A 14,890-nucleotide genomic window follows, 5' to 3' on the forward strand; every position below is an offset into this window, starting at 1 on the left:
CCCTGATGACCTAATGGATCAGAAAAGGTGTTTTTTTTCTGCTTGCAGAAAATGCATAAAAGCCAACAAATCTTGTGGTTCTTTATTGGTATCCAAGAAGCACAACATAAATGTGAGACAGTTTTAAAAATGTTCATTCTAATACTTCCCTTTCTTGATTGACAATCTACAGTAGTCTGTCCTATAGTCTGTATTATACATCTGATATAAAAAATAACAATTTAGGCTGGGGAAAGTCTTTTATTACAAAGGTATATTTAAAAAACAAACTTTTCCTGAAGAAAACAAATGTTTTACAGTGATGCAGACTGAATTTGAATACCATCTCCACTACATAAGTTACTTGAGTGATATTGAAGGTGTTACTTACACACTCTGAATCTGTCACCCCAGCTGCCAAAGAGGAGAGTAATAGAAATGACTACCACACTTGGTTTCTATGATTAGGGCACACATAACGAACTCAGTCTTGTTATATAAACAAAAATGTTTTCTACAAGCATATCATTTCCTAATATACAACTTTTTTTTGTTTTATTACCAAGTACTGTCATATGTCTTTGCTGAGTGTGCAACTCAATGGTTACCTTCCAAACTGAGTAGGAAATCTATTATTAGACAACTCTGTTAAGAACATATTTTCTTTCCCAGTCAGAGTTCTGTTGTAGTGCAATTTTTCTATTTAAAAAACATTTAATTCCCAAGTGAATTGATTTGTATAAGTCTAGTTACATCTGTTGTGAAACTTACTATTGCCCAAGGGGCTGGTATCTAGTTTGTGAAAGTTATTATTCATCTATTTTAGTGGCCTGCGGTTTTAAAGCAATGTCTGTTCTGTGTGAATGTTTTAAACTTCTATCTAATTAAAAGAAAAAACAAAAACAAATCAGTAAATTAGATGGTTAATTCCTTAAACTCATCTCCTCTTTAAAATAGAGCTTTATAACAAATATATTTTTCCTACAAATAATGTCTTCAAAAGTTAGGTTAAAAGAGATGCTTAATCCATGTTTTAGTGTAAATGGCTTGCCCTTGAAAAAAGTGGAATATGAGCTGAACCCTCTGGATAGGAATTGCTGAAGACCACTTGACCTTTGCCCTACAGGCCTTTGAGTGCATTTCAGCCTTTATTAAACATCAACTTTGTGTTGATCACTGGGATAGCTGTGCAAGGTGTGATGTTCCAGGCAAAAGTAGAGTTTGCTTAAGATTTAGAAGAACTCAGTAGTTTGTTGAAATAAAATCCAGTTCAGATCTTGATGGTCTTCAGTTTCCTTGTCTCTATAATAGGTATAATATTAGTTTATATATCTCTAGGATGGCTCTCATGAGAATGAAATGAAATAATGTATGAGCAAGTGCTTTATAAACATTTATTTAACCCGGACATCCTGCTGTTATATCAAAAACATACCAGGTTGTAAAAATCCTAGAATCCAACATCAGTGGATGAAGTTGGCTGTTTTCCAGAATTGCATTTGCAAAATGCTATTTTGTATTAGAGTTGTGTTATTTAATTTTACTAATCAATTTTTCAAAATAAAGCTTATTAAATATCAGATGTCCATCATAGGAATTTGGAAAATGTAGAAAATAAAATGACATATAAGATTTCCTGCCTTCCGATACTGTTAACATGTTGGTGAATTACTCAGTTATGTCTCCTCACCTGAAGAAAAGGCCTCTTCAGGTGAGTGAAACTGGGCCACCAGCTCCAACCCCACTGCCAGTTGCTAGTACAAGTGGACAAATTGAAATCAGAGGAAGATCAGAAATCTTCCAACCTCAGAAGCAGCAGATGTCCTACTGGTCCTGAAACCTCTTTACAGTACACATGTGCGGACTAAGAAGCTTTCGATAGCGTTATAGGCTTAGGGTATATTCTGGACGCTGCTTACTCTTGCTGTCCTTCCTTCCGCATCAGGCAAATCATTGTGTATTTTTAATTAGAATAATATTTTAAACATTATCTCCACAGCGACGTTCTTCCAAACATGGCTCAATCAGGTGAGGGACACCTGCCTGTGACTCTAAGCGTCTGATAGTCTTTCCCAGTGAATTGTCTCACCTCCTGCGGAGTACGCTGGTTCAACAACTGGCAGATTAGAGTTCTCCTCGACCTCTTTCCGCTCCTCCCCATCCTCGGGGAAAACGGGAATAAATGATCAGCCCCGCGTGGGCGAGCAGCCGGCTGAGCGCAGCCCGTTGACCGGAGCGCGCAGGGCCATCGCTGGGCACCCCACCCCCTCTCCCCGCACCGCCTCCAGCGCGAGTGACAACGCGCCCTCCGGGCTCGGGAGCGCTGGCGCCGAACAATCCCCGGCAGGGCTCGACTCGCCGCTGGTGACATCACTCCCAAAGATACTCCCCGCTCTCAGTGCCTGCCTTCGCGAGGCGTCTGTCCGTTTGTCCGTTTCTTTCCATCACCTGCTGGAGAGGGCTCATCTCCGTTAGCGGACACAGCCGGGCACCGAGGAGCGACAGGACCCGGACGACGAGGGAGAGCGAAGGCAGCGAGGGAAGGAGGACCCCGGCAGGCGACAGAATGAAATTCAGCCCAGCACACTACTTGCTGCCTCTCCTGCCTGCGCTGGTCTTCAGCACTAGGTGAGTCCGGGAGCGTGAGGGACCTGAGCCAAGGGGCGCTGCTGGCAGGTTGGTCCTATTGCAGGTCACCTGTGGGGGCCAAGGACAGCCACTTCAGCTGTTTGTATCTCCCACCCAAGTTAGAGAGTCTCTCTATTTTTAGGGTTCTGAAATCCTTTCAGGAGAGCAGAGCCCTTTTCGAGTTACCCCAGTCCTTGGAGAAAGTCTCAGCATTTCGCCCAGTGAGGAGACCAAAAGCTTTCCCTTCCACAGACTGCATGTTCTTTCCTTCCAGCACTAGTAAAAGCAAAAGATACCACTCAGTAACCGACCAAAATAAAGAACATAGAGAGACAAGGAGGGAATTGTCACCAGGCAGTGTCTTTACATTGAAGCTGTCTTAATAGTCACAGGGCTTCCTCCTCCCCAAAGTGTGTCAGATTTTAAGGTACAGGGAACAAGGGAAAAATGATAAATCCTGGAAGATGGCAAGACTTGCACGAAAGTTCCTGGACTTTGTGAAAGGGTCTGTTTTAACGTCTTGAGCAGGTTTAGTGGAAGGCATTTTCATTTAGCTGTCTTGTGAACAGGTCTAATTAAGGAGTATACAAGGTGATTAAAAGTTAGAAGACACTCAGAGTGCTGATGCAGAGACCCAGGTCAGAAACAATTAAGTACTGTGTACTCCATCACTGGCCATAGATAGGACTTTAAGCCCCAGTACAGAGGAGCTATTAAATGGAGGTTTAAAATGCAGTGATTGAAAAGAGTTTTGTGACTCCCCACTGTTGATCAAGTCCCAAAGTTGGTCATGGGCTTGTATTCTTCTTCCACAAGAGCAACACAAGGGTGGACTGTTTCATTGCCCAGGACTGAGACTTTATTTTGCATGCCCTTAACATCATATTGGCAACAACCTCCTTCCCTTGGCGACTATAAAATAAAATAACCCACACAGGGTGAAGATCTTTTCAAATCTATGTGAATGGAAACATTATCTGATTGTGCATCTGATGGAAAATGAAAGGGGATAAAGGGTTATATCTCTACTTCTGAAATTAAAAAGTATGAAGAAAACTCTATCTATAAAAAAAACAACAACAAAAAAACAAGGCAATAAAATTCTTGAGTCCTTTCCTAACCTGCATATCCTCCTTCAGGCTCTTGTAACCAAACTTTCCTTTTAGTATGAGGACTGTTAGATTTAGCTCACATAGTCGATGAACTTAGTGTTTTCTTGCAAACAAAGCTCAGGTGACTTTCCCTGACTAAAGTAAAATGAGTTCTGTTTTTTACTTTCTCTGAGGGTTGCTGATCACTTCAGTTCACAAAATACAGACGATTTTAAAATCACTTTGCTACCCATTACTTTAATAATTTGCTGCTATTACAGATCCCATTTTAATTTGTGTGGTTAGTTGTAAACAACTCCATGCATAGTGTGCATCACAGTTATTCTTTGAAGTGTCTTGCTCTTTATTCTAAACTGTTGTGTTGTGGTTTAATAATTACATGTGGAATCTTCTAGAAAACAAAGTTTGAACACTTAAGTAGATGTCTATCAACATTACATATAATAATAAATATTTAAACAATAAAAACCTAGACCAAAGTGATTTTTAAAGACAGTAAAAATCTCTAGTGTTCCAAAAGTACATTTGCTTTATAAGGATGCTATAATCTAAGTGACTCAGAAGGCTCTACAGTCTTTAGCTTCTGAAGTTTTAATGTTGGTTATGTAATACAAAGAGAGACAAAGAGCAATCATCTTCCCTTTTATGAAAGTGTTAATTTTTTAAGGATAATTTAAAAAAATAGTCATCATATTTATTACAACAAAAACTAGAATTAGTCATTCCTAGTTTACTTTAGATATTAAACTTCTTCAATGTCATTTGTATGTGAAAACCATGACAGGTCTTTAAATTTGCCTTCTTGCTAACTCAACAAAAAGGACATGCTGGACTTGTTCATTAAAACTGAACTTTTCATAATCAGTGGCATGTCCTGTTATTGTGATTACTCTGTAGTAATTTATTTTACTATATACTCAGATGACCTTGTGACAGTGAGCAAATTTAAAAATGAATATGGTACTATCAGTATGTCATTTTTGCAAGAAGAGATTATGTTTTAATGAACTCTAACAGAAGGCCATTCTCTTTGCAACAGTTAAGAGTTCTTGTCGATGTATGGTTAATGTGCAGATTAGAACCTAAACTGAACAGGTTTGCAAGAATAGTTGTACCAGTAGAGGTGCGCTTATTGTCCTGCTGAGAAAAACTGTGTAGCTCAGCCATGGCCACCTGTGACCATCAGTTTTCTAGCCAAAGACTTCTGTTAACTTAGTTTCTTAGTGGGTCCTGTATGTGAAGTAAATGGCATTTCACGCGCTTAGATTAAATTGAATACATTAGTAGAATGTGGCTCTTGCTAGATTTTCCTCTAGTCTTTGGGTTTTCTCACTTGTCTCAAATTGTCAAATTTTTTTCAAAGTGTGAGGAATGTAGATCTGTATTTGTTTTGACATTGTTTTTTCTGGGCATAGCTCTTTAATACTTTGCTAAAGTTCAGTTCTGTTTTAGAACGCAGGAATGTTTTCACTAAAATGAATGGAGCAATTAGAGAAAGTTGCTATATTATAGTATTCTACGCACAGGAATGAAAACTCTAAAACAATTCTAAGTTTTAAATACAAATTTTTGAATAGCTTTCTGTTTTTGTTTGCTCCTCATTCCTACCTGTTTGTACCAACATTAGCTGCAGAAGCACAAAAATTCCATATTTTTCACCAAAGTAAACATCAATGCCTCGTAATCAGAATTACTTTACTTGTCTTGAAAGAAAACTGAATGTTCACCTTCAACAATAGTCAAAAATTGTTTTCTGTTTTACTGATAAACCCCATAGAATTAAAAAAGAGCTGTTTAATTTCCTAATATATTTTCTCTTTTGTTTAGAAAGTACACATATAAGTTCAGAAAATATAAGTTAATGTTGTAAATAATGTAGTTAATACAAAAACACATTTAACCTGTGTAAAATAAATGTGGTCAGAGAAAACAAATGTGTTGGTTTAATAGCTGCAGAGTAGAATGACTGTACTTTTTAAATAGCATTGTTCTGTAGAAGGATTAAATTGCGATTCCAAGGCAGCCAGCAATTCACTTCAGAAAGAAGTAGTACAGGTATTGAAAGGAATAGTAGGGTGAAAAAAGTCTTTAGAACTTCTCAGTGAAAAGGGACACATGGAGTGCTGGAGAAACCTTGTGCTTTAGGCTACTGAACCTCTGTTCCTTTATGCTGTGATTCTACCCTTGATGCCTTTGGTTTACTGAGTTTTAAATTACTTAATGGGGAGAAAAGCATGGCAGGGGAAGAGTGAAGGTCTACTGACTTCTTGGTGGTTTTCCATCAAGCAAGAACTTTTAAGCAGATGGTTGGTTATAGACCTCGCAATAAGAGTCACCTTATAGATCTCCCCTGGGCTCTCTGATCAGCAGTCACACCACATGTTTACTTTGGAATCTAATTTTAGAGGGTACTGTGTATTGAAGATGTCCCAGGCTCCTATTTGCTCTGTGTTTTAATCTAACCTCAGAATCAAATTGATGTATAGGATAAAGAAAAGGTGAGAATCACAATGAAGACACAGTAAGCGCCAAAAGTTTTTATTTTTAAGCAAGTAAATTTGATATAAGAAGCATTTTTACTTTAACGCCCCCAAATTAATCTGAAATAATATGAGATTATTTTCTGAAGCCTCGTACAAAGTGAATTTTGCCACACACACTTTAATCTGACCCCACATATACTTTTTTATGATAAGAATTACACCATTCCATGTAATTTAGTTAAAAACATGTCCTTTCTAAGCTACAGAGATATTAACAAGCAACTGTTTAGACTTTTCAAATTTCAATTCTGGACCTTAGTTGCCTATTTCAAATAACGTTTTTTAAACTGACTTCTTGGAGGATTATCTTTATAGTTTAAATTTTCTTTATGACTAATGAAAGGGACCCCTCAACCACTTATGATTTGACTGTACAGTTGCCCTAGGCCACACTCTATATAATTCAAAGAAAGAAAGTGACCTAACGACCAGGAAGCAAAAAACCACTAAAACTGCTGAGCAGTATATGGTTCTGTGAAATGAGATTTTCTCATGTTTGTTACTTGTGCAGTGTATGCCTATCTTTGACTGACTTATAGAGGAAAATTCCTTTAATAAATAGGGCTAAATCATTTAAGTAACATGATTAAACATAATGTTTAATACTAAGTTTACTTCTCTAGAAAATCCAAAAAATCCATTTAAATTTGTCTTTATAACCTTTAGAGATATCTTTGCTGTGTTAATGATCATGTATTAAACATGTGCCTGCAATTAGTCAGTTATTGCATAAGGCATCAGGGCAATACAATAATAGTTACAAATGCATGCCCCCATAATCTAGTCATGTACAGAAATAATTATATATAAGACAAAAGTGGATAAAAATAAACGTTTATAACAAAGTTCTAAGTGTGAATAGAGGAAAGAATGAATAATGCCCATTAAGGAGTACCAAAGGAGCTTCTGCTTTCCAAGGACAATGAGAGAAATTATATTTTATAATCAACTTTAATATGGTACATCACTTCCTAGCTATGTAATGTTAGGTAAATTTCTTAACCTCTGTCCAGTTTTCCCACGTAGAACATAGGACTCTACTCATAGAAACTACCTGAGAGGGTGTGGTAAAGACTGAAGGAGTTCACCTGGGAAAAGACTTTACCATACTCGATGGGATCAGACTGTGCAGCTATTACTATATTGTTATTACCATTTTCATGAAATCTTTGGATCCGTGATTGATCTAGACATAAGAGAACAAATGAAAACTTGGATACAAATCAATGGAATGACACAAAATTAACAAGAATCACAGTCATCACCCAAAAGAAAGAAAATATTGGCATAGAAGAGAGGAAGCAGGAGAAATAATTAGGAATATCTGGTAATTAGGCTGGCTCTTTCAAAAATGTTTTGGTGGCAAAGTTCCTAGATGGTGCTGTGTACTTTGGTGAATGCTATAAAAACAGCAATATTTAATCTAATCACACAGAAGGTGATTTAGCACTAAAGTATATATTTAGCTACTTATATATGTTTCAAATTTCATTGCATTTCTAGAGCATACATTGTAATATGAAATTAAAGCCCTGAGGACAGGTGTCAATGAACAAAAAGGGAAACTTTCAAACTACATGGGCAAGGTTGATATAAAAGTTTCTACCACGTTATTTTCTACTTGTTAATGGATTTCATCATGTATTAGCAATCTATAAAAGGTACAGACGTTTAGAAAATATAAGGAAGAAAAGGTAACACTAAGATTTTTTCCCTACTTTTGGGAACAATTTGAGAACCATTGATATAAAAGAATCCCAAGTGTTACATGTCCTAAGAATCATTATCTAAAAGAGATTTTATACTAACCCAGTTTTGAAAACAATTTTAGAAATCATCTAGTCTCAACTAGTTTGTATATACCTTATCACAAACTACGCATAATTGTGCCATGAAATTCTAATTATTAAATGAAAATATATATATATATTTGCCATAGATTACTGTGTGTATGAATGTGTGTTGCTGACATTTGTCAATTGAGTGGATCGTAGGACTGGGTATAATTTTCTGCTAAGGGGAAATAAAAGGCATAGATCATAGAGTTTGCATCAGATAGAGGACACATTTTAGTGGGATATCTAAGAATCTTGCTTCATGATTATAAGAGGCAAAGAACAGCAAAAGTAAACTATTCCATTCAGATACAAGCTGAAGGTCAACCAAGTAAACTGCTCTGAGAATGCTTTCATAAATGCCAGGAAACATTGTATAGCATAGATTGTGACTGCACTGCAATTATGTTTGACTTTTTTGGTGTTGCTTTAGAGTGTTTTAATCTCTGAGTATACTTTAAAGAGTCTCTTATTGGGAAACATGCTGTGAATACAAGGTCGCGTCTTAGTCCAAAGCCCTTCATTTCGAGATGAGAAAGCTGAGTTCCAGTGACTGAGACTTGTCTAAGGCCAGAGAGAAAAACCAAAACGAGAACACAGAAGTAGCCCCAATCCACTTTCTGTTCTGTCATCTGACTGTTCTCTATGATATATCTCTTCTGTAATCAAGACACATTTGTATGGTTGGTACACACAATATATTTGGAACTATTTTAATTATTGTGGAGTATAAACTAATTTTAAAACTAATTGACCACGTGTAATCAAGATAGAACAGGGTATACTCAAAGGGAATTATAGTAATGAGTTGTTGAACATCATTTGTTCACCTGTATTCAATTATTTTTTGAAGAGCGAGCTGGCCTAAAAAAAGATTCTAGGTCATTTTCAATATTCAAAGCAGAGTCATTAATGAGTTCTCACCTTTGTACAAAAGAGATACACCTATGATGGTTCTTGTTGATCTCTCAGTTCTATTGTAAGATGATATTTTTGATGCCTTTGGTATATTTTTCATTGAAACTATTTCCTATAAATATAGTTCCTACCTAGATATTTGCTTATATATTTCTCTTCTATTAAGTCTATGCTGCAACTGTTGGGTATTGTTCAAATGACAGCATATTTAACTACCTTACCAAAATGAGTTTCTAAATATGTTCACTTCCCACTTTGATGTTTGACGACACTGCTTTTCATTTGGTTTATATGTCTCTATACTTTCATCATAGCCTATGAGCAATTTATATTTATCTAACATTTTTAGGATCAGACAGTCATAGATTTCATCTTACTTTGGAAATGTCAATTAACATTTCTTAGTCACCTTTTTTTCATCAATAAAGAGGTGATAACAGTACCTCTCTCATAGATTGGTCAAGAGGATTGAATAAGCTAGTGTGTATAGAGAAATACAACTCAATATGTTTTCCTCCAAGCTCATGCAAATGATTTGAGGCCAATGTGAAAGTCAATTCTGAATCATCCTAACCAATATCAGTTAGGAGAACTTATTTAAACGCCTATAGAATTCTCAAGAAAAAAAGAAAAGAAAATCTGTATTACCTGACATAGCTCCTATTTTGAATCCAAAAGCTCCAGATGATGTTGCTAACCTGGTTAAACATTAAATATAGTTATTACATTATATGACCATAATATAACATTAATGACTTAAAAGAAGGTTCATTTTTCAAGTTTACCTTAAGATGGCAGGACCAAAGAGACATATCTTAAACTAGGACAGCATAAACATCAACAAGCCTTTTGACAAGTTGAGGGTCCTGGACTTTTATAAGTGGTCTTACAGTGGGGTCAGGCTGGTCATGATCTCCACAGAATGGTAGAAGGGAAGGAGCTGAGATGGCAGAGGGAAATGAGAAATCCAGCACACAGGGCTCTTTGGATGCTGTGTGATTAGACCGAGATGGCAGGAGTAGAAAGGAAAGTTCTCCAGTACTTGCCTTTATATATTTTTTTGTTTTGTTTTGTTTTTAATTTTCTTTTCTCTAATGTTTGCAACTATTCATTGCTGGTCCTTGCAGTAAACTAAGCCCTTAGTATTGGGCAGGATAAAGAAAACAAAATGATCTGAATTATAAAAGAAACAAGAAAATGCCTGAAAAATTGAAGTGACATGTTGGCAAGAAGCAGATATGGTTGAGGAAGCTTTATTGCTAAGAGCATGTAGCTTTTTTTTCCAGATGCCACAAAGTGAAATGTGAGCTCATTCTACAAATAAGAAGTTCACATAAAAATGGGGTCAAACTGTTCTTTTTCTGACACTACAGTTTAGAAAAACATTGAAAGATATTGAATCCCTTTTGAGTGTTTTATATATATTTTAATTTCAATCAGTCCTTTTAGACGACATGAAAATTAGAGGTTCAGCCAATATTTTTGAGGATTATTACCCTGGAATTATGCTAGATGCTTACTCTCTGTCGCTTAACCCTTGTTTCCTTATAATACATTATATTTATATATGTTTTATCACTACAAAGACTGAATTTTGGACACATTAAATGCTTAGCCATATTCTCCCAGGTGGAAAGTGATCAGATCCTAGCTCATTTCTGAGAATTACTCTCCGAATGAAACTATAGCACTGCCTATAGAAACTGATCTCTGTACAAATACATACTGAAGGAAAATAATAATGTATAATACAAATAAGAATGCTGACATTAAACCACATTGGCAAATAATTATTTTTCATGAGGTAGGACTGGCTACCTAAAATCTTAAAATAAATTAGCTAAAGAAATTCATTATTTTTAAGAATAATGCCAAATCGAAGCCTTTATTTTGAATATAAAAATTTGCCAGCTAATTCTAATACTTCTGTATAGAAAACATACATGTTTTCAGATCATTGTCTCTCAAAGTATAATCCTCAGTGTACCTAAATCAGAATTACCAGAAGTGCTTGTTAAAAAGGCAACTTCCTGGTCCTTATCCCAAATATATTGAATTAAATTATCTGAGGAAGGAGACAAATAATTTTCACTTAAATGTGGAACTCAGATGCTTCTAATGTACATGAAAGCTTGGAAATCACCGCTGCAATATTTAAGAACAATAGAGTCTAGAACACCTTAATCGCTTTGTCATTTACTCAGCATGGAAATTGTAGATGAAGCTAGGAGCTTGGAAAAACTGGTGATGTTTTGACAAAAATCACACCTATTTTCACATGTATATAAATAAATGTAATATCTTGTCATATATCAGGCTGTGTTTATCAGTCAAGTTACATGAAAATAATTCTCTGCCTCATGTACCTTTCTGCAAAAGGCCGAGAAAATGCTCAAATAAACTAAATGATATAAAACTGTATCACATGGATTTATCAGGGGGCATACTTTATTTAGGAAGCACTTGACAGCAAGGTGAAATCTTACAGATACATCGAAAAGAATGAAAACTTAACTCCACCTCCCACCTCACATTTATCACTTCAAGTTATATCATAAAAAGTTATACCTTGGTTTCATTAAAACCAAGACCTAAACATGAAGCTATATAAATGCTTGTTGTTTTCTACTTGGGGCAGGAAATCTGAGTTTTCAAACCAAGTAGAATAATATTTAGCCTGGTAAAAATAAAAGTTTTGGTCTTTTACCCCATCCCCACCTCTTCCCATTAACGGCAGTTTTGTTTCCAAGATGTGAAAAAACAATTGTTTTCAATTAATTTTCGGTATTAAACAGAATGTACAACTATGACACCTATAACGCTATAGTTCATTTCCTCTCTGCGTAACAGTTAGCTCTCCTGGAGTAACAAAGAAAGAACTCAAATGACGATATGATAATAAATAACAATTTATTATCAATTTTATAATACCTTAAAAGCAGATTGTTTAATCCTCACGATAAATTTCTGAGTTTGTTACCGATGTTGCCTCTATTTTATACGGTGTAAACTAAGGCACACAGGGGTTAGATTACTTGTCCAAAGTTATAAACTGGTAGGTAAGTAGTGTTCTTAACCACTATGCTACAGCGCCCCCTAGTGTGTAGTGTAGACATAGAGCACTGGAATGAGCAGATGTCAGTCTGTGTCAGCCTCATTTGTGGGTTCAGATTTATTCAGTGAGAGAAGGGAAGAAAAATGTAACCACCTGTCAGATATCCTCTAAGCACACAACCAAAGATGACAGAAGATGCTGTCTTTAAAGTTTTAACTAAAATAATGTTTATTTTATTTTTATTGTGGAAGGAAGTAATTTATTTTTATAATATTGTCTTTATTTATGGATGTTGTCTTCTGAAGTCACACCAGTGAGCTACAGTGCATAACTCCAGATGGCATCCAAATTTTAACTATGGGGCTTAGGAACATGTGGTAGGAATCAAACTAACCTGCGTTCTAAATGCGGCTTTTCTACCTGTTTGATTCCAGGTAGCTATTACAACTGCTTGGATTCATAATTTAAAATTTCAAGTTACAACAATAGTTTAAGGTTATTGTTTGTTTTCTATGTATAAAAATTGTACGACGCAGTTCTCTATGGTGGGTTTATTTAATGCTTTTCCATACTTCATAAAGGTACTTTATAGATTACAACCTTAAAGATTAGAGAGGTTAATATATCGAAGGTTATAAGATTGCTGCAAGGTAGAGGTAGAATTTGAACTCATGAACTCCAGGTTCATGACAATAAAAGTTAACACCAAAATTTGCCGTGTCAGGCATTTGGGAACTAACTCAGAAAGAAAGAAGCTATTTGGAATCCATGGAGACTAGTGTAAAAAAGGGACTTGTATCATATACACATGTGGATGTGTGGGCCAGGGGTCCCAGTGAACAATAGTTTTATGCCCTGTTTGTATGGAAACCCACATAGCATCCTCACACTCTAAATAATGTCACCTTTTGTTTTAAAGATGTGAAAAGCAGCAGACTCGTTATTTGAACTCAATCCATTTTTAATGCTGACCTACTAATAGTAATAATAATAATAACCATAATAATAGTAATAAGAGCAGCCAGATTTTCCTTAGGAAGTTGAAGTGCTAACGTTTTTACTGAAACTGGACTTCCACAGATAGTCAGAAGATGGCACTGTGAAGCACAAAGTACAGTTTAGTCATATCTCTGTTCTTGATTTAACCCATATATAGACTGAAGCATTCATCTCAAAATTGATATCTAAAAAAAGGCTTGATTTCACATCACAATAATTAACCTATATATGTTGTATGTATATACATGATATGGATGTATGTTTATGCATATATGCATGTGTGTACCTAATACTAACTATATAGTATACATACTACGTATTATAATATATACAATTTTAGTAAATTATATATAGTACATATAGATATTTTACATTTTTCTGAGAATTTATCCTTAAAATAGGTTTTGTTTGGTAATACACTACTGTTGGTTTGGTTCCACTCATCATTACAGTGATTCCTATGTGTCCACTTTCCTCCCTAAAAACTTAATAATGTAACTATTTTTCCTATGTAATCTTTTTCTCAGCTGACATCATATTAAAGGAATTCTCAAGGACAGACCTGAAAGAGGGGAATAGGCATCATGTGATAGAGACTTAATATCTGACATTTTATACAATTCAAATTCAAATTTGTATACATGTCCATATATTCCACATCACCCTGTGTAGCAATTAGTAATAACCTCTTTTTATCGATAAGGATATCATTAGTAATGACAGATAGGTGGCCCAGATCCAGGGCTCTGAGCTCGACTTTCACAGTCTCAGAGTTACCTTGGGACCTAAAAAGTTGCAGTAAAAAGAGACAGAGTTGCTTTGTTTTAGTCTGCTTGGACTACCGTAACAAAGCCACATAGATTAGATGGCTTAAGCCACAGTTCTGGAGGCTGGCAAGTCCAAAATCAAGGTACTGGCAGATCCAGTGTCTAGTGAGAGCATTCCTCCTGGTTTGCAGACTGTTGCTGTCTTCTCTTTGCATCATTATGTGATGGAATTCAGAGAGAGAGAGGAATCACACTCCAGGGGCTCTTTTTATAAGGGCGCTAATCTCAGAGTGAGGGCTCTAGCCTCATGACCCAATTACCTCTCAAAGGCCCCAGCTCCTAATTTCATCCCAGTGAGAGTTAGAGTTTCAACATATACGTTTTGAGGAAATACAAAAATGCATTTTGTAACATTCCTGTTGGCAACTCCTGTGCCTTAAAGAAAAGAGCAGAGTCCGGTGCTTAAAAGCAGCCTGGTTTTAAGTTGCGGTACTCCTTGTTTTCAGTTTTGGAAGATGAAGCAAAGGGTACCAGCCTGGCAGAATTAAAAGAGGTGGTGCATATGCAGTATTGGACATTTTTGTCATATATGGTTTAGGTCTTATAATTTTGTACATTTTGTAGGTTGATGTGGATACCTGCCTGTAGGCCTTACCACTTTAATTAGCTAAGATTCAGTTTCTTGGATGTGTCAGAGAACTACAGATTACAGTACTTTACACAAAATAAAAGTTTACTTCTTTCTCACATGAAATGAACAGGTAGAAAATGCAGGGCTGGTTTATTCTCCATGGTCAGAAAGCAGGGCTATGTTATACCTTTTGTGGTCCTGAGGTACTTTTACCTTTATCAACTCCATCAAGCATATGTATAATGTTTGTGACTGTGTTATATATCAATATAAATGTTAATATTATGTATTATAGCTTAATATATTATATTTACTTAACTCGTTTATTTTTCAATTTAAATTTAATGTGTAGGCTCCTAAAAGTATTATAGACCAAGGCACTATGCCCACTGTGCCTAATAGTCAAGTTGGCCCTGTCAGCAG

General features: G+C 35.8%; 1 protein-coding gene across 4 annotated transcripts in view; it reads left to right on the forward strand.

Annotated features, from left to right (window-relative positions):
- The first annotated feature begins 1,999 nt into the window (after positions 1-1,999).
- Positions 2,000-14,890, forward strand: part of LUZP2 (leucine zipper protein 2) — a 390,997-nt gene continuing 378,106 nt past the window's right edge. For 2 of the 4 annotated variants that reach the window (XM_039865935.1, XM_039865945.1), the window contains exon 1: positions 2,000-2,607. Coding sequence is in view for 2 of the 4 variants with exons in the window: in XM_039865920.1 (XP_039721854.1) it covers positions 2,546-2,607 (62 nt within the window). In the remaining 2 variants the exon portion in view is untranslated. The remainder of the gene's footprint in view (positions 2,608-14,890) is intronic. The other 2 variants (XM_039865920.1, XM_039865928.1) reach the window with 2 other exon arrangements.

Source organism: Pteropus medius, unplaced genomic scaffold (assembly GCF_902729225.1).
Source record: "Pteropus medius unplaced genomic scaffold, Ma_sr-lr_union100, whole genome shotgun sequence".
Lineage (NCBI taxonomy): Eukaryota > Metazoa > Chordata > Mammalia > Chiroptera > Pteropodidae > Pteropus > Pteropus medius.